We start from the raw sequence: 19,858 nt of genomic DNA on the forward strand, positions 1-19,858 counted from the left end.
GGTAATTTCCTCAGATTTGTCTCTTTTCCTAGTTTTTTTAATTGGTTGTTTAACCCATCCATTGATGTTTTTAATCTTAATGATTTTTTCCTTTCTAAAAGCTCTTATTAGTTCTTTTTCAAATACCCTGGTCATTTTTGGGACTCTCTTGTTCCTTGCTTTCAATTTCAACACCCTCTTTTTGTCTTTAAATATATTAAGCATATTAATTTTATATTATGTACCTGATAATTCCAGTACATTCCATCTTTTCAGGTCTGATTCTGCTACTTGTTGGTGCTGCTATTAAGGTGTCTTGTTACCTTGTGTTTTTTGTGGCCTCACGTTCATTGAAAGTTTATCTGTGGGAATTCTATGAGGCCCAACAGAGGCTGTGTTTCCCCCATAGTTATTTATATTTATTTATGACAAGTGCCAGGGAGCAAGGTGCTATTCTCCAGGCACGTTTTATATTGATCTCAACTTAGATTTTTCAAACCATGCAGGTTGTGTGAATTTGAACCAAAATCCCATGTGACAGAAGATTTGGGGTTACAAATTTTCAAAAATGACACTACTTCCCTCCTATCAGAGACAAGACCAAGACATACACATTTTCTTGCTATCTAACTCTTTCACAGGAGGTATAGCCCTTCAGCTTTCTATGTATAGGGGTTTCCTTTTCTTTCACGGACCCAAGGCTTTGTCTTCACTTAGCATATAAACCCCAAATCTCTAAGTTACCAGAGAGCAGCAATTGTCCCAAAGCAGTTACTGGCTTTAACACTTGCTTACCTACCTGAATTCAAGCCTAGGCTTAATTTTTGACTTCTTAAAGATTTCTCTCAATTTCTTCTAAGCTCATCTATGCATTTAAAGAGGATTATCGAAATATATTTTATGTTACATTTTAGGTATCTTGTAATATAGTGTGTTTTGTTTGTCTTATTTTATCGTCCCATTGCCCCAAATGAAGTCCTCCTTGGGTATTCTTCAATCTCCATAGTCAATCTCTACTCTCTCCCTCATTCCCCACCGAATACCCTTCCTCGAGGCTCCTAGACCACTTTAGTAAAAAGATACAATGTTGTGCAAAGTTTTAAGCCCCTTGGCCGAAGTGGTAAAGTAATTAACTATTCCAAGTATTTAAGAGATATATGAGAAGGTCACTAATTAGCCTATAGTTAACCACTTTGCCATAATCAGTGAATCCACTGATTTCTGAGCAAATTGTCTCTAGTTGGTCCAGTTTACTAGAGGAAGCACCAGGCAGAGACACCTGAGATTCTAGCATTTGAATTTAACAGAGTCATTGGAAGGCAAGACTGGGAGTTAGACACTTTTTTATGACAAAAGTTAAGTTCCACTGAACTGGTTTATCTACCACCACCATTTCTGCCCTAGTTTCCTAGGGGCCAGACCCTACACAGACCAATTCCAAGAGGAAGGTAGCCTAGGAGAAGTAGGGTCAGCAGTCACCATCAACCAAATACTGGAAATCAAAGAACACCATTATTACGGGTCTGGTGAGGGAAAGTGTGGGAGATGTGGGGAAAGACTGCTATGTTAATCCTCATCAGGCCAGAAAACTTTCCCAATCAAGGAAAACAAAAGGTCTCTGGATCCAGTGACATCAGCAGTTGCTACATTTACCTCTTCTAATGTCAAGTGGCCAGCCAGGGAGTTCCACTTTGAAAAGGAAATGATGTTGTATCCAGTGAACCAAGTCTTTATTTCCAAGAGGAATAACTCATGTGGTAGAAAGTTTTTTCCCTGGTTATGTATCCACTTTACTAATCTTCTTTTGACTTTGCCTCCCCTGGAGCCGTGGATGGGGCTTCGGGAAGTTCCCTTTAGCTTCAGGTTTGAAGATTATTGTGGCCCTACTGTGGATCATGGAGACTGAGAGAGTCACCTGAAGGAGGGTGTACAAGAAGTAGGCAGGGATGGGCAAGATGGTAACAACGATGAGGACTACAAGCAAGACTTTGGCCCATGATGGATAAGTTCGGTGCACCTCATTTGACTGTGGAGAAAGGGAAGGAAGGTTTAGAATACCCAGGTTCTCCGAAGTGGAAGGCTGCAGAGGGTTGGGGAAGGAGACAAACCAAGGCAAGAGACTAGATAACCAAATCCCCAGGGCATCAGGGAATAAGATGACTGAGTCCTAGAGGCAAGAGTGGATTGAAAAGTCTTGTCCCCACTCCATAAGGGGTTCTGGGGTCTGGGGAGGGAGGCTCACAATGCTTGAGTCCCAGGCCAAGTAGGTGATGGTCTTCGTATACAGATGAAACAGGGCACTCAGAAACAGGACCAGGAGCACAAGTGGAGACAGAAAGCACCATAGCCAACGATAAATGGGGGAGATGGGGTGGCCCAGCATGATACTCAGGTCTGAAAGAAACCTGGGAGGAAGAGCAACAAGGCTTTAGGAGGCCTCCTCAGCCTTACCCAACCTTGGGGGAGCAGTCAGAGCAAAGCCAGCCTGGAAGAGAGCCTTTAACATTTCTGAAACCCTTCTACTCACCTCCACAACCAGTCTTCTTGCTTCTAATTCACCTCCTTTCAGTCTGATATCTGTCCCAGCCCTAGGAATTTTTTTTAAACATTTCTCTCCCCCATCACCCTCAGGATAAAAGCCAGGTTTCTAAATGCAGTTTTTTCAAGTCCATATATCCAGCTCTCTTTGGTGCACCTTCTTAACCCCAATACATGTGTAAGTTGGGTTCCTTCTGTCTAGAATGCCTTTCTCTCTTTCTCTCCCTTGACAAACTCCCCTTCTTCTGTCTAGATTCTGTTCAAGCATCCTCTCCTTGCCTGACTTCTTTAGGTAACCACCTGTGTTCCTAGAGTGCTCCTGGTTGCCTCTGTCATAGACTTACCAACCTGCCAACGATCTGCTTACATATGTCTTCCTTTTTGGGCTCTAAGAGCAGAAATGAAATGTAATTTATCCCAGTATCCCCAGTACTCACCACAAGGCCTGCCTAGCACACAGGAGGCCCTAAGAAATATTTTAGAGTGAGTGAGTGGACGAATGAATGAACTGATGCCAGGAACCTCTATCACCTGGAAATGCAGCCATCCTTGGATTACACGGTGCTTCTCAAATGTTAGTGTGCAAATGAATCACTTGGGGTTCTTGGTAAAATGCAGAAATAGATTCGAAGATCTGGGGTGGAGCCTGAGGGTCTGCATTTCTAATAAGCTTCCAGGTGATTCCAATGCTGCTGGTCCACTGAGCACACTTTGAGAAGCAAGGGATTACACGTTTCAGATGTCCACACTACCCTGTTTAAAAGTAGGGCTCGGGAGCCCCAGGACTTTAATATAGACTGTTTACCACTTGTCCATTTTACAGCTGTTTTCTCCGGGAACCAGCTCGTGCCTCTCTCCTTCCCACCCTCCTGAGGGTGAGAGCAGGAGGGGTGAACCCTCCTTAGGGACTCTAGCTGTGTGGGTGCATGTAGGAGATCCTGGGTTTGGAACATCACCTCCTGGCCCCATAGATCCAGGCCACGGCCACGTTCTCCAAGATGACAATGAAGAAGAGGGGCAGAGATGCCCAGTAATCATCCAGCAGGTTCAGGTAGTAGATGCCTGAGGGCCTTACGAAAATGAGGCTGCCCAGGAACATAGGCACACAGACACCCACTGGAGGAAAGCATCAGATTTGGATCAATGTCAGAATTCAACTCGGTCTGTATAAGAGTCCCAGCAGGATTAAGCTAAACAATGCCCATAGGTGGGAATGGGGTCATAGGTCAGAGTACCTGTGAGCAGCTTTGTTTGTTTCCTGAGGGAAGAGAAGGTGTCCTGGAGATGGGTAACGAGGCCCTGCAAGATCCCTGTCATGGTGCCCAGCCCCAGGTTTGCCAGCAACAAGAAAACAATAATGGCCCAGAAGGTGGATCCAGAAAACACGGAGATGATGTCAGTAAATGCCACGATGGCCACACCCGGACCCACCATAACCTGTGAGTGAAGGGAGGAATGACAAGGGCTCTGAGCTCAGTCCGTAGAGTCCTAACTCTGTCCCGTTTCCTAGAAAATGATCTTAGCACTGTTAACGAATGTCACATACCCATCCGGCCTTGAGGCACGAGAACTTCCTCCTACAACAGCTGCTGCTTTAACAACTCTTTTGGGTTAACAACTCTTTGGGGCGAATGGCTTACATGCACTCTAGTGCTTGGTGCTACAGAGGCTACAACTGCCTCATCACAAAAGGACACTGTGAACCTTCGTCTTGGTTGTCCAGGATGCTGCTGAGGATGGATTTTTCTGGATTCTACAGACACCTAAGAAGGGCTGAAGTTCCTGGTGCACTGGGAGCTTTGAGAGGAACTCTAGGGCCCCATCCCCAGCCCTTACCTACCTCCTTTAATTTCTCAGGTAAGTTGCACTCAGACAAATGAGGTAGGACCACACTTTTGACTTGCTTGGGGAGGCTGCTGAACCACCTGGAGTAGATGGAGCTTGGATCATGATACAGACTAGCTGGGGGCTGGTCCTCAGGAGAGATCATCCCAGTAGCTACCAGTTTCATCACTGTTTCAGCATTCCTGGAGACGAGGGTAGAATCATATAAAACCATTTGGCCCTTTAAGATAACTTCTCCTCCATTATCTTCCAGATGAGAAGGGAAATCACTAGCCTAGAGTTCTTGATCTGCTTAAAGTAGAGCCTGTGCTGAAACCCAGGCCTCCAGGATCTGTGCACACTGCCTGACATCTACTTTCATAATCACAAAGGTGTTTGTGTGAGGCCAGAGAATTTCTGACCTAAGTGGACCCCTAGAGGAGTCTTTCCTATAGTATCATTGAGGGCTTTAGGACTCTTACCTCCTACTAGACAATCTCTGGATAATGTTAAACTTCTCAGCTTTCTTGACATGCTGGCCTCTCCAACCTCTTTACTCACAACTCTATTCCTTCCACACTTTAGCCATACTCAACTATTAAACCTTCTCCAAGCTGCCATGCTCTCTTGTCCCAGTATCTTTGGTACATGATGTTCTCTCTGCCTAGAACTACCCAACTCCATCCCAACTCAGTCTCCCCCAATTCTATCCTCACACACATTCTCTATATGGCAAATTCCTTCAAATCCTTTCTCAGCTCACTGAACTCAATTTACTGCCATGAAAAGGCATTCAAGATCTATTCTCTTTATCTTTGTGTGTGCGTGTGTTTTATTCATTTCTTAAATTTTTATTCAGGTCATATTGGTTTATAACATTATATAAATTTTAGGTGTACATCATACCATTTCGACTTCTGTATAGACTGTATCGTGTTCACCAACGAAAGTCTAGTTTCCATCTGTCATCATACATATGCGCCCTTTTACTCCTTTTGCCCTCCCCCTACCCCCTAAGAATCTATTTTGATAAGGGCAAATCAACAAGCTGCAGAAAAGTAGTATGGTATGATCCAATTTTTGGAAAATGGTATGTTTTTATATATAGGTCTATGAATAGGAAATATCTGAAAGAATACAAGCAGTGGTTATTTGTCAAAAGACAAACTCAGCTCAGGATTGCCTCCTCTAGGAAGCCTTCTCTGAGTGCCCCAGGAAATCAGTAGCTTCCTCCTCTGTGTCTCCTCATCATGCCTACTACCAGTTTCATTTAGTTTGTGATTATCTGTTTAGTATCTGCTTTCTCAAAAGACTATGATTTTCCTGAGGTCAGGGCTGTGGTCTGATTCACCAACAGCTATGTTTCCAGGACTCAACATGGGGTTTGGTAGATAGATGTTTTATAAATGTCTGATAAGAATTTTTGGAATGAATGTCACAGGAGAAGAAAATGAGGAATAGGCTATGGGGCTCTGGTGCTGTGGGTCTTTTTTTTTTCTCTCTCTCTCTAATCATTCAGCTAAAAGTATCCTCTGATTTTTCCATGGCAGTCCCCAGTTAAGAATGGAGCAAACACACCTTTGAAAACCTCCAACTTTGGGGCTTTCCTAGTTTAGAAAGCCAGCCCTGAAAGAGATAGAGTTGGAGAAATTCAGGTGCTTCTAAGGTTTAGGATGCTCCAATCTGAGGGCCCCGTATTGACTGAACCAATATCCCTGAGAGATGGGGCCTAGACTGGCGTTTCGTGGTCTATTTCTAAGACTTTGGTCTTTGTGACGATCTGCATATGAAAGACTGTGCTCACTGCAGGTAACATTTTTCGCTGTTCTCTGTAGCCAAGTGGCCCATTAAGGCAAATACAAACACCGTAGCTGTCAATGAGGAGGTCAAGTTGAGAAGAGCCACAACAAAGGCGTCAATGACACAGTTGTTGGACCGAGGGATGTACGAGCTGATTGCGGTGAAGCTGCCAAAGCCGGAGCCCCTGGACAAAAAGACTTGGTTCCCTGTCCGGCGCCACACTTCCAAAGAGTACAAGGCTGACACCTGGGGAGGAGAAATACCATGCAAATTGGGGTATAAAGGAAGGAGAGGTAAATCGTGAGGGAGACAGAAGACGAGAAGGGAGTGAAAGAGGGAGCTAGGAGGGCCTCTATCAAATTGACAACTATACTGTCCCTGACACCCCCATTTGGATAAGAGGACTAAAGGGCAGGGGACACCTCACCTTGGCAGCCAACAAACTCTTGAGACCAAAATCTGCACCTTTCAGCGTGAGACTCCGGATAACGAGACAGAAAAGGATGATGTAGGGAAGGAGTACTGAGACATACAGCATCTAAGTAGGAAGTATGATTCAGAAATAGAGTTCACAAAGGCAGAAGTTGGGAGAGTGGAATTAAAGGCTATTGGGAATGAGAGGTCAGATTAGAAGGAGTGAGAAGTTGGAGACCTACAGGCATCAAGTTAGGAGCACGTCAGGGGGTCTCAGACAGAAGGGAGTCCATCATCTTAGTAAGTCAGAGAGTGGCTCACCTTCCCAATAGACTTGGGCCCTTTGACCATGGAGATGCAGATAATTAACCAGGTCACAAAGAGAGAGATGGTGAGATGCAGGACCGGTAGCCCACCGATCTCGATTTCATCTGTGGCCTCCAATACCTTCCGGTACCAGAAGTACGTGGTGGATGTTGTCCGTGAACATTCAGGATCTGAGGTGAACTGGCCATGGAGGAAACTGCAAGACCAGGTGCCTCCCCCTTCTTCACATCCACCCCCTCCTTCCAATTCCATTTTATCATCTTCCTGCTCATCCCTATTCTCTCAATGATCCTCTTCCTTCTTCATTGCCCTGTGCTTTTCTCAGCCCTCCCACTTGCTCTTTTCTTCCCTCTCTTCTCACCAAGACCAACGGAGCTGTTCAGTAAGGGGCAAAATGACCAAGGTAGTGGAGACTGGAAAGACTGAACCAAATAGAAGAGACTCCAGGCCATGAGCACACTGTAGTACAAGCCCATAATGATGCACACCTAGGGAACACAAAGAATTCTGGAGGCAGCAGGGGAAGAAAAGTAGGCCAGTAGAAGGGAGGGATTTGACCTGAGGATTGCGGAACCAAAGGGATTTGACCCATGGAAGTGAAGTCATAGGACCCATTCCAGGACAAGGGTTGGGATGGGGGTGGGGGGTAAAGGGTAGGCCTGGGCAGCCCAGGGCTCCTCACCAGGAAGCTGGTATACCCCACACCACCAATCCAGGGGCTGATGAGCTTCCATACATTAATGCTGCCCCGACGCAACCTCTGACCAGCTGCCATCTCCAGGAAGAGAAGAGGAATCCCGACCAAGAACAGCATGAGGATATAGATGATGACAAAACTGCCTGTGCAGGGGATTCAAGAAGAGGCTCTGAGAACCCTCTGGCTTTTCAGTGCCTGGACTTCTTCCAAAGTCCAGGAGATCACATTCCCCACCAGTGACCTCCCCAGGGCCACAGGCATCAAGAATTCATTGTTTCCACATACCTCACAGTCCCAGGTGTCCAGTCCCTTGGACCCCAATTCCTAGAAGATCCAGATACCTACTTTCCGCTCTTACCCCTGACCCAGGCCTCCAGCCCCACAATCCCTATGAACCTAAGTATTCAGATATCCTGCTCCCATCCTCCCAAAGTCCTAGGTGTTCAGGTACCCAGCTCCTGCCCCAGTCAGAATCCCAAATCCTCAGCCCCTACAAATCTCAGAGACCCTGGAGTAGCCAAGACAGTCCTCTGGCTCCTCACCCCCTCATGGGTCCACGATTCCTGGTCCCCAGGCTTACCACCTCCGTTGTGAAAACACAGATAAGGAAAGTGCCAGATGGTGCCCAGCCCCACAGAGAAGCCCACCTGGGCCAGGAGGTACTCAGTTTTATTGGCCCAGGATGCGCAGTCAGTGGGGGCTTCATCCTTTGGCTTATCTTGGTCTGTGGGCTCCAATGTTTCAAAATTATCTTCATCAGACCAAATGTATGATGACAGAGTGTCAAACTTCTGTCCCTCCCCGGTCAATTCCTCAGTAGGCAACAAGTCGGACTTTACGCTCTGGGAAGGTGAGGTAGTATCAATCAAGGATTTGGAATCCGAAGTTTGAGACAGCTGGAGCTTCTCATCCATGCTCTCACTAACAGTCGTCATCCTGGGTAGACGCTAGTTCCTGCTTCCGCAGGGATGGGGCCTCCTTCCTTGTTGACCTTAAGGACATCAAGAACTGTAGACTTTAGGTATATGAGCTGAGGAAAGACAAGACTAATCCTACAAGTACCCCTGAGGCCTCCCCAACCCTCTTATCCTCGTGTGGACAAGAACATTGAGTCTCCACCTGGGAAAAGATACCAAGAATATGCCTGCCTCTAGAAAATAATAATTTAAAAATACCATTTACAATAATACCAAAAGACACAGAATGCCTAGGAATAATTTTAATGAAAGATGAGCAAGACCTTTACACACACTGAAAAACTATAAAACATTATCGAGAGAAAATAAAGAAGCCCTAATTAAGAGAGATAACATGTTCATGAATTGGAAGTCTCAATAGTATAACCACATCAATTTTCTCCAATTTGATCTATAGATTCAATGCAATTCTTATTGAAATCACAGCAGGGTTTTTGTGGAAATTGACAAGCTGATTCTAAAATGTACAGGAAAGGCAAAAAGCCTAGAGTGGTTAATGCAATCTTGAAGGAGAAGAACAAAATGTAAAGACTAATTATAAAGGTACAGTAATTACGAGAGTATGGTATTGGCACAGGGATCTACGGCACACATAGAGCGATGGAGCAATATGCTGTTCTTTTCAATATGGTAACCACTAGCCACATATAGCTATTTAAATTTAAATTAACTAAAATTAAATAAGATTAACAATTTAATTCCTCAGTCACACTAGCCACAATATCAAGCGCTTGGTAGCCACATGGCTACCATATTGGACGGACAGATATAGAATATTTTCGTTATCACAGAAAGTTCTTTGGATAGCATTGGAAGAGTTCAGAAACATACTCACACATATACGGATCCTGATTTACAACAAAGATGGCACTGCAAAGCTGTAGAGAAAGGACATTCTTTTCAAGAAATGACTAGTTGTTAGGGCAACTGGATATCTATATAAAAATAAATGAACCTTGCCTCCCCAACTTCACATATCAAACAAAAATCTGTTCAGTGCAGATTGCAGTTCTAAATGTGAAAGGTAAAACAATAACATTTCTAGATGAAAAACTTAGAAGAATATGGATACAACTTGAGGGTAGGCATCGATTTCTTAAGTAGGACACAAAAAAACACCAATCATAAAGAAAAAGTTTGACATATTAGACTAAATTAAAAATAGAAACTTCTGTCAATCAAAAGTTACCATTAATTGAATAAACAGACAAGCCATTGACTAGCGGAGGATATTTGCAAAATATATGGTAGACAAAATAATGCCCTCCTCCAAGATAGCCACAGCATAATTCCCAGAACCTGTGAATGTGCTACCTTAGACGGCAAAAGAGAATTTTCAGTGTGGTTAAGTTATGGATCTAGAAATGGGAGACTGTGCTGGATTATCTATGATGGGCCCAATGCAATTACAGGGTCCTTATAAGGAGGAGGGCAAGGGAGGAGAGTCAGAATCAGAGAAGGAAGTGGGATGGCGGAAGCTGAAGTCGGAATGATGTGCTTTGAATGTGGAAGAAGGGGCCATGATTCAAGGAATGCAGACGGTTCCTAGAAGCTGGAAAAGGCTTCTATGGGTTCTTCCCTAGATTCTACATAAGAACACAGGCCTGCCGCCACCTTGCCGTGAGCCCAGTGAAACTGATTTCAGCTTTCTGACCTCCAGGACTGTAAGATAAGAAGTTTATGTTGTTTAAGCCACTCAGTTTGTAGTTATTGTTAGAGCCACAGTAGGAAATTTAAAAAATATATAACCAAAACCAGGATTTGTTTCCAAAAAAATATTTACAAAAGAGAAACACCTACAAAAATCTCTCCCACTGGTTATAGCTAAAATTTCTGGATAGAATACAAAAAACAACTACCTGAGGACTCTGAAAAGTAAACAATCATGGTCAGACTGGGATTTAAGTTAAAACGTGAATAATGACATAATAGGGGGAATGGGTTTCACATTTTTTTCCCCTCCTTTGTCTCCTGATCCAAGTCAAATAATGGAACTGTACAACAAGCACTAAAAGCAAAAACTCCAGGAGAAACTCCCTATTTCCAGAGGACAATGAAAAAGAGCTCCTACGCACCAAAGAATGTGGGAGAAATACTAAATCTCCCTTCTCACCTCAGAGGCTCACCTCTGAATTGCACAAGCATGGAAGAAATGCAAAAGCACCAGAGCAAGGCTTTGAAAACTGAACCACTGCTCAAGTCACAGACTAACCCCAGGGTAGCACATGCTAACCCAAATAGCACAGCAAAGCCTTTGAAAACTGAACTAACATTGTAACCAGCACCCACAGAAGATATGACAAAACTTGCCATCTGAACCTAACTGGGTTGATTGCCTGCTAAAGCTAATAAGCAAACAAAATTCCACATTCTCCTGAGGATATTATATTAACAGGATCCTGGGTCTCACAATAGAATATTCAAAATTTCCAGGATACAATCCAAAATTACTCATCATTAAAAAAAAAGAAAAACACAAGAAAATCTGACCATTTCCCAAGGGAAAAGACAATCAATAGATGTCAACCCTGAGATGACCCAGATGATGGAATTAATAGACAAAGACTTTATTATTTTTTAAAAGTATTTATTTTTTCCAGCTTTATTGAGGTACAACCAACAAATAAAAATTGTATATATTTAAGGTGTAACGTGATGTTTTATTACATGTATACATTGTGAAATGATGACCACAATGAAGCTAATTAACTTATCTCTCACCTCACAGTTACCATTATTTTTGTGTGTGTGGTAAAAACACTTAAGATCTACTCTCTTAGCAAATTGCAGTATACAATACATTATTATTAACTATAGTCACCATGCTGGACACTAGGTCTCCAGAACTTATTCAGCTTATAACTGAAAGTTTGTACCCTTTGATCAACAAACATCTCCCCATTTCCTTTACCCCTCAGCCCCTAGTAACTACTCTTCTACTCTATGTTTCTGTCAGTTCAACTTTTTTAGATTCCACATATAAGTGAATCATGTAGTATTTGTCTTTCTGTGCCTGGCTTATTCCACTTAATACAATGTCCTCGATGTTCATCCATGTTGTCACAAATGGTAGCATTTCCTTCTTTTTTAAGGCTAAATAATATTCCATTGTGCATATGTGTGTGTGTCTATCTATTGATCTATCTATCTATCTATCTACCTACCTACCTACCTATCATATTTTCTTTATCCAGTTATCTGTTAAGGGACACTTAAGTTGTTTCCATACCTTGGCTACTGTGAATAATGCTGCGTTGAACATGAGAGTACAGATATCTTTTGCAGACACTGATTTCATTTCCTTTGGATATATACTCAGAAGGTGGGATTGCTGGATCCTATGGTAGTTCTATTTTTAATTTTCTTTTTTGAGGAACCACTATCCTGTTTTCCATAATGGTTGTACCAATTCACATTCCCATCAACAGTGTATAAGGTTCCCTTTTCTCCACATCCTTGCCAACACTTATCTTCTGACTTGTTCATAATAGCCATCTCAACGGGCGTGAGGTGATATCTCATTGTGGTTTTGATTTGCATTTCCCTGATGATTAGTAATGTTGAGCATATTTTCATATATCTGTTGACCATTTGTATGTCTTCTTTGGAAAAATCTTATTCAAGTCCTTCGCCCATTTTTTAATTGTGTTATTTGTGGGTTGTTTTTTTTTTGTCACTGAATCATATGAGTTCCTCATATATTTTGGATATTAACACCTTATGGCTCTACGGTTTGCAAATATTTTCTCCCATTCCATAGGACACCTTTTCATTTTGCTGATTGTTTCCTTTGCTGTGGAGAAATTTTTTAGTTTGATCTAGCACCACTTGTTTAATTTTGCTTTTGTCGCCTGTGCTTTTTGTGTCACACCCCAAAAAATCATTGCCAAGACCAATGTCAAGGAGCTTTCCCCCCATGTTTTCTTCTAGGAGTTTTGAGGTTTCAGGCCCTACAAATAAGCCTTTAATCATTTTTGAGTTGATTTTTGTGTATGGTGTGAGACAAGGGTCCAATTTCTTCCTTTTGCATGTGAATATCCAGTTTTCCCAACACCATTTATCGAAGAGAGTATTTTTCCCCCACTGTGTATTCTTGGCACCTTTGTTGAAGATTAGTTGACCGACTGTATGTAGGTTTATTTCTGGGCTCTCTATTCTGTTCCACTCGTCTGTGTGTCTGTTTTTATGCCAGTACCATGCTTGTTAGTGTATAGAAGTGCAACTGATTTTTGTATGTTGATCCTGTATCTTGCGACTTTATCGAATTTGTATATTAGTCCTAACAGTTTGGAGGAGTTGCTAAGGTTTTCTATGTATAAGATCATGTCATCTGCAAACAGAAACTATTTTACTTCTTCCTTTCCAAACTGGATGCCCTTCATTTTGAATAGAAGTGGCAAGAGTGGGCATCTTTGTCTTCCTGATCTTAGAGGAAAAGCTTTCAGCTTTTCACCCTTTAATATGATGTTAGCTGTGGGCTTGTCATATGTGGCCTTTATCGTGTTGAGGTACTTGCCTTCTATACCTAATTTGTTGAGAGTTTTTATTAGCAAAGGATGTTGAATTTTGTCAGATACTTTTTTATGCATCTATTGAGATACACATGATCTTTATCCTTCATTCTGTTCGTGTGGTGTATTACATTTATTTGTATATGTTGAACCATGCTTGCATCCCAGAGATAAGTCTCACTTTATCATGGTGTCTGATCCTTTTAATATGCTGCTGAATCAGTTTGCTAGTATTTTGCTGAGGATTTTTGCATCTATGTTCATTAGAGATATTGGCCTGTAATTTTCTTTTCTTGTAGTTTCCTTGTCTGGCTTCAGTATCAGGGTAATGCTGGCCTCATACAATGAGTCACCAGTCAAGTCCACAGACAGTGGGTCTGTTGCCAGGGGCAGAGATGGGTGTGGCTCCTGCCAGTCCCCTGAGTACACTCCCCCCAGGTCCCTGGGTGAGTCCCTGGGTGGGAGGACGGCCTCTGGAACTGCAGGAGAGCAGGCTGGAGCCGGGTCACAGTCAGGGCCAAGTTAGTGGGCCTGCCCCTGGAGGCTTGGAGGGACATGTCTCCTGCCAATTCCCTGGGTGGGCAGGACTGCCCCCAACCGTGGCAGAGTGGGGTTGGCACTGAGCCTCAGGGCCACCCAGAGTCCACAGCTGGGACTGACTTCAGAGTGAACAACCAGGACTGAGATTGGCAAGCCTGCTACCAGGGGTACGAACAGGTGACACTGGGTCTTTGGGCAGGCAGGACTAAGATCAGGGCTGAAGCCAGGTCACAGAGCTGCTGGGTTTGCAGGACTGTTATGGGGACATGTCTCCTGCAGGAACCCTGTGCAGGCACGACTGACTGTAGACTGGCAGTAGAGTGGGGCTGGAGCTGGGTCACAGGGATGCTTCAGGATTTGCAATTTGGTCCACAGCTGGTGGGCCTGATGCTGTGGGTACAGATGACCATGGTTCCTCCTGGGTACCTTGCTGGCTGGAGCTGGTTGCAGGACTGCAGCCAAGTGGGGCTTGAGTCAAGTCCATAAGGGGATGGGGCCACTTTTGTTCTGCACCCAGGACCACATTTGGTGAGCCTGCCACCAGTGCGAGGGCTTGCCTTCTCAAAGAAGCTCTCCTTAGTCTTGGGCTTTCCTGGAGTTTCACAACCTCCCACCTGGATCCCAAAGTCCCACAAAGGCACTTCTCTGTGCGGATAGCTGCCAGATCATTGTTTGTGTGGGTGAGATGAGCTGAGGACCTCCTGTTCTGCCATTTTGCTTAGAAACAAAAGCTATACAAAGACTTTAAAAGTAACTATTATAACCAACCTCCAAGAGGTGAAGGTGTAATGGAACAACAGAAGTTCTCAGCAGAGACATAGAAACTATAAAAAATAACAAACGGAAATTTTAGAGCCCAGAAGAAAAATATTGCCAATAAAAAAATCAATTAGATGGAACGTGAAATGATCTGATCTGAAGAACAGAGAGAAAAAAGATTGAAAACAAAATGAGCAGAGCCTCAGGGACCTACGGGACAGTATCACAAGCCCAAGAATAAGAAAGATTAATGAAGAAAAAATATTTGAAGAAATAATGGTTGAAAACTCTCCAAATTTAGTGAAATATATAGATTTACAGATTCAAGAAGTTCATCAAACCTCAAACAGAACAAACTCAAACAAAACCATGTTCAGGCATATCGTAATCATGCTGCTAAAAGCTGAAAGAGATGAATCTGTAAACCACATGGAGAAAAACAACAGATTACATATAAGCCCACAACAATTGGAAGGATTGTGGATTTCTCATCAGAAAACATGGCAGTCAGAAGTCGGTGGAACAATATCCTTAAAGAGCTCACAGAAAAAAAAGTGTAATATTATATTTCTATATATAGCAAAAATATCCTTCAGAAATGAAGTGCCATAAAAACATCCTCAGATGAAGGGAAACTAAGAGAATCCCTCACTAGCAGACCTGCTCTAACAGAAAGGCTACAGAAAGTTCTCTGGGCTTTAGGGAAATGGTATCAGAGGAGAACTAGGAACTTCAGGAATGAGGGAGGAACAAGAAAAATAGTAAATACTGGAATAAATAATTGGGACTGTTTTTCTCGTAAAGATTTTCTTTAAAATGTTTGACAAGTCATAACCTTGTTTGGGGAGGCTTTCAATGTATATAAACGTACTACATATGACAAGCACAATATAACGGAAGAAGTAAAAGGTCCCATAAGGTAATAAGGTTTCTACATTTACTTGAAGTGGTAAAATATTAACTCAAGTAATCTGTGCAAAATTAGGTATGTATAATATAATTCCTAGAGCAACCACTAAAAAACTTAATTCAAAGATATAGAGCTAAAAAGCCAACAGATAAACTAAAATGGAATACTAAAAATTATTTAAATAAGCCAAAAGAAGGCAGGAAAGGGGAAAGAGAGGATCATAAAACAGAGAGGATAGATAGAAAACAAATATATATACAGTAAATAACATATATATATATATAATGTAAATGGTCTAAATAGATCAATTAAAAAATAGTGATTATCAGATATGGAGAAAAAAGATCCAACTATATGCTGACCACAAAGAAAACACTTTAAATATAATGATATAAATAGGTTAAAAGTAAAAGGATAGGTTTTTGGAGGGGATGATGAAAATGTTCTGAAATTATATTGTGGTGATAAATGCACAATTCTGTGAATATACTAAAAATCACTGAACTGTACACCTTAAACAGGTAAATTTTATGACATGTGAATTACATCTCAATTAAGCTGTTTAAAAAATAAAGGATGGAAAACAATATCCTATGCAAATATTAAAAGAAAACTAGAGTGGCTATGCTAATATCATACAAAGCAGATTTCAGAATAAAAAATTCCCAGGGGTAAGGAGAGACACTACATAATGTTAAAAGATTCAATTCACCAAGAAGACATAACAACCCTGAATGTATGTACACCTAATAACAGAGCTCCAAACACACAAAGCAAAAACTGATAGAACTAAAGAACCCACAATTATACTTTGAAACTTCAACACTCTTCCCTGAGTAATTGATAGAACAAGTAGACAGAAAATCAGCAAGAACATAGCAGACCTAAATAACATTATCAACCAACATAATCTAATTTACATCTCTAGAATGTGCCTCCAACAACAGCCGAATACAAACTATTTTCTTTTTCTCTTTAAAGATTTTATTTTTTTCTTTTTCTCCCCAAAGCCCCTGGGTACATAGTTGTGTATTTTTAGTTGTGGGTCCATCTAGTTGTGGCATGTGGGATGCCGCTTCAGCATGGCTTGACGGCGCCCAGGATTCAAACCTGAGAAACCCCAAGCTGCCGAAGTGGAGCATGCGAACTTAACCACTTGGCCATGGGGCCAGCCCTGAGAAGGAAACACTTCTTAATTCATTTTTTGACACCAGTATGACCCTCATAGCAAAGCCAGACAAAAACACTGCAAGAAAAGAAAACTACAGACTAATATCCCTGATGAACATAGATGCAAAAACTCTCAACAAAATACTGGCAAACAGAATTCAGCAGCATATTAAAAGGATAATGCAACATGACAAAGAGGGGTTTATTCCTAGAACACAAGGATGATTTTCCAAAAGAAAATTGATCAATGTAATGCACCAAATTAACAGAATGAAGGCTAAAAATCATATGATCATCTCAACAGATGCATAAAAAGCATTTGACAAAATTCAATATCCTTTCATGATAAAAACATTCAAAAACTAGGAGAAGGAAACTACTTCAACATAATAAAAGCCACATAGGAAAAACCTATAGTGAACATCATACTCAATGGTGAAAGACTAAAGGCTCTCCCTCTAAGATCAGGAACTTTCACTGCTTCTATTCAATACAATAGTGAGAGTTCTGGCCTGAGCAATTAGGCAAGAAAAAGAAATAAAGCCATCCAATTTTATTTTATTTTTTTTTTATTTAGTTAGTTTTTAAAGATTGGCACCTGAGCTAACAACTGTTGCCAATATTTTTTTTTTCCTGCTTTATCTATCTCCCCAAACCCCCCTGCACATAGTTGTATATCTTAGTTGCAGGTCCTTCCAGTTGTGGGATGTGGGACGCTGCCTCAACATGGCCTGATGAGCGGTGCCATGTCCGCGCCCAGGATCCGAACCCTGGGCCGCCACAGCGGAGCGCGCGAACTTAACCACTCGGCCAGGGAGCCGGCCCCCAGTCATCCAATTTTAAAGGAAGAAGTAAAATTATCTCTGTTCATGGATGATATAATCTTATATGTAGAAAACCCTCAAGATTTCACCCAAAAAACCCGTTAAGATAAATGAATTCGGCAAAGTGGCAGGATAAAAAGTCCACACACAAAAATCAGTTGCATTTCTATACACTAGCAATGAACAATCTGAAAAGGAAATTACAAAAACAATTCCCTTTAAAATAGCATCAAATGGAATAAGATACTTAGGAATGAACCAAGGAGGTGAAAGTCTCGTACAATAAAAACTATAAAATATTGCTGAAAGAAATGAAAGAAGACATAAATAAATGGAAATACATCTCATGTTCGTTGGATTGGAAGACTTATAAATTGTTAAGATGTAAATACTATCCAAAGTGATCTACAGATTCAATGCAATCCCTATCAAAACCCCAGTGATCTTTTTTTGTAGAAATAGAAAAATCCATCCTAAAATTCATATGGAATCTCAAGAGACCCTGAATAGCTGAAACAATCTTGAAAAAGAACAAAGCTGGAGGACTCATACTTCTTGATTTCAAAACTTACCACAAAGCTACAGTAATCAAAACAGTGTGACACTGGCATAAAGACAGACACAGACACCAACAGAATAGAATGGAGAGCCCAGAAATACACCCTTGCATGTATAGTCAAATGATTTTTGACAAGAGTGCCAAGACCACTCAATAGGGAAAGAACAGTCTTTTCAACAAATGGTGCTGAGAAACCTAGATATTCACACGCAGAAGAATAAAGTTGGACCCTTACTTAACACCATATACAAAATTAACTCAAAATGGATCAAAGACCTAAATCTATTAGAAGATAATATAGGGTAAAATTCCCATGACACTGAATTTGGTAGTGATTCAGCAATTCCACTCCTAAGTTTGTGCCAGGAGAAATAAAAACATGTTCACCAAAAAAAACTTTTACATGAATGTTCATAACAGTATTATTCATAAGAGCCCCAAAATGGAAACAAACCAAAATGTCCATTAACTGATAATTAGATAAATAGAATGTGGTACAGCTATCACAATGGAATATTATTCAGCAATAAAAAGAAATGAAATAATGATACATGCCACACAGGGATGAATCTTGAAAACATTCTATGTGAAAGAAGCCAGTCACAAGAGACTATTCCTACTGTATGATTCCATTTATATAAAATGTCCAGAACAGGCAACTCTATAGAACAAAGAGTACATTAGTGCTTATCTAAGGCTGGGGTTGGGGGCTGGGGCAATCTGGATGATGGCTAAGGGGAGTGGTGCTTCTTTTGGGGGTAATGAAAATGTACTAAAATTGACTGCGGTAATGGTTGCACAACTCTGCAAATATACTAAAAGCCACTGAACTGTACACTTTAAATGGGTGAATTACATCTCAATAAAGCTGTTAAAAAAGATAAAGCTACCACAAAAAAATTATAAGGCAATCAGAAAAATCTGAATACTGACTGGATATTTGATGATATTAAATGACTACCATTACTTGTTTTCAGTGTGATAAGGTTTTGTCAGGTTAAGAGGTTCTTATTTTTTAGAGATATGGACTGACATATCTACAGCAGAAATGATAAATTTGGAATTTGCTTCAAAACAATGGGGAGGCAGGCAGTTGGGGGGAGGAAAGATGAAACCAGACTGGTCAGGAGTTGGTCACTATTTAAGATGGGCGATGAGTATAAAGAAATTCATTATGTTACTTTTTTCTATGTATTCGAAAATCTCCAAAATAAAAGCGCCAGGAGCCACAAGACAAGACTCTTTGTCAAGCTCTGTCCCTGATTCAGTGTGTGAACGCCTCTTTCTTTCGCGTCTCCTGATGAAAACTGAGGATGACAATACCTATACCTAGTATCACTCTCGTGAGGAATAAAAGTGAAGACAAGTGAAAGGTGCCCTACCAAGGACGGGGCTCCATTTTGTCTAACAAGGCCAGAGATCAACAACAGTCCAGAAAAAACTCCGCTCATCACACACGAGGCTGGTATGACACACGACTTTAGACAGTAAGGACCTCCAGAGCTACGTAGAGAAGTACCTCCGATGGAAAGCAGTCTTCCCATCTCTAAACAATGCTCCCGACAGCAATGTGAGCTATTCCCAATTCAAACCACCTTGCCGTTGGGTGCCACAGGACAGTCAACAAGCAGCCTGAGGAGAAAAAAATTTAGAGCGGGAGGAGAAAACACACCAAGACCTTCATTCCACTCCCATCGGTTTATCCGGTAGGCCCCTGCTTTTCAATCCCTCTCCCACGGGTTCCACTCCCAAAACTGGAACTGGAGCGGGGGTTGGAGGGCGAGTGGAGGACAGAAAGGAGGATGAGCACCTGGGTTTCCAAAAGGAAAGAGGTCGAAAACTCAAAAGAGTATTTGATCATGACGAGAAGGCGACTGCCTCCTCTCCCCGATTCTCACCTTATCCGACTCAGCAGCGCAGGTCTTCACGCAGACAGGTCGTTTGGATTGTGGGCGTGGCGTGGGGGTAGGGGAGATGGAAGGCGCTGTGGGGGCGGGGCTACGAGGTGCAGGAGCCAATGGGTGATGAG

General features: G+C 41.9%; 1 protein-coding gene across 7 annotated transcripts; it reads right to left on the reverse strand.

Moving 5' to 3' along the window:
• Positions 1-374: 374 nt before the first annotated feature.
• LOC100055178 (orphan sodium- and chloride-dependent neurotransmitter transporter NTT5) lies at positions 375-19,831 on the reverse strand. 7 transcript variants are annotated; one of them, XM_070224715.1, is made up of 14 exons: positions 19,728-19,779; positions 19,349-19,461; positions 9,392-9,434; positions 8,160-8,570; positions 7,565-7,722; positions 7,244-7,370; positions 6,877-7,052; positions 6,569-6,679; positions 6,206-6,387; positions 4,358-4,544; positions 3,753-3,954; positions 3,474-3,633; positions 2,222-2,384; positions 375-2,005 (listed from the first exon to the last, which is right to left on the reverse strand). In XM_070224715.1, the coding sequence occupies exons 4-14, from the start codon at positions 8,512-8,514 to the stop codon at positions 1,757-1,759; spliced, it is 2,070 nt and encodes a 689-aa protein (XP_070080816.1). In that variant the 5' UTR covers positions 8,515-8,570; positions 9,392-9,434; positions 19,349-19,461; positions 19,728-19,779; the 3' UTR covers positions 375-1,756. The 7 variants fall into 7 exon arrangements, with proteins under 7 accessions (XP_070080816.1, XP_023505885.1, XP_070080812.1 ...); XM_070224711.1 differs by having other exon boundaries at positions 1,265-2,005; positions 6,146-6,387; positions 19,640-19,739; XM_070224712.1 differs by lacking the exon at positions 9,392-9,434 and having other exon boundaries at positions 1,265-2,005; positions 6,146-6,387; positions 19,728-19,829.
• Positions 19,832-19,858: the final 27 nt, after the last annotated feature.

Source organism: Equus caballus, chromosome 10, assembly GCF_041296265.1.
Source record: "Equus caballus isolate H_3958 breed thoroughbred chromosome 10, TB-T2T, whole genome shotgun sequence".
NCBI classification, from domain to species: Eukaryota; Metazoa; Chordata; class Mammalia; order Perissodactyla; family Equidae; genus Equus; species Equus caballus.

Excerpts from the sequence above, each read along its gene's own strand:
- LOC100055178 (XM_023650117.2), bottom strand. The coding sequence starts at position 8,514 with ATGACGACTGTTAGTGAGAGCATGGATGAGAAGCTCCAGCTGTCTCAA. Across the intron at positions 7,371-7,564 it reads TGGGGTATACCAGCTTCCTG|GTGTGCATCATTATGGGCTT; the intron begins GTGAGGAGCCCT and ends TGTGTTCCCTAG. Across the intron at positions 3,955-4,357 it reads TACCTGAGAAATTAAAGGAG|GTTATGGTGGGTCCGGGTGT; the intron begins GTAGGTAAGGGC and ends CTTCACTCACAG.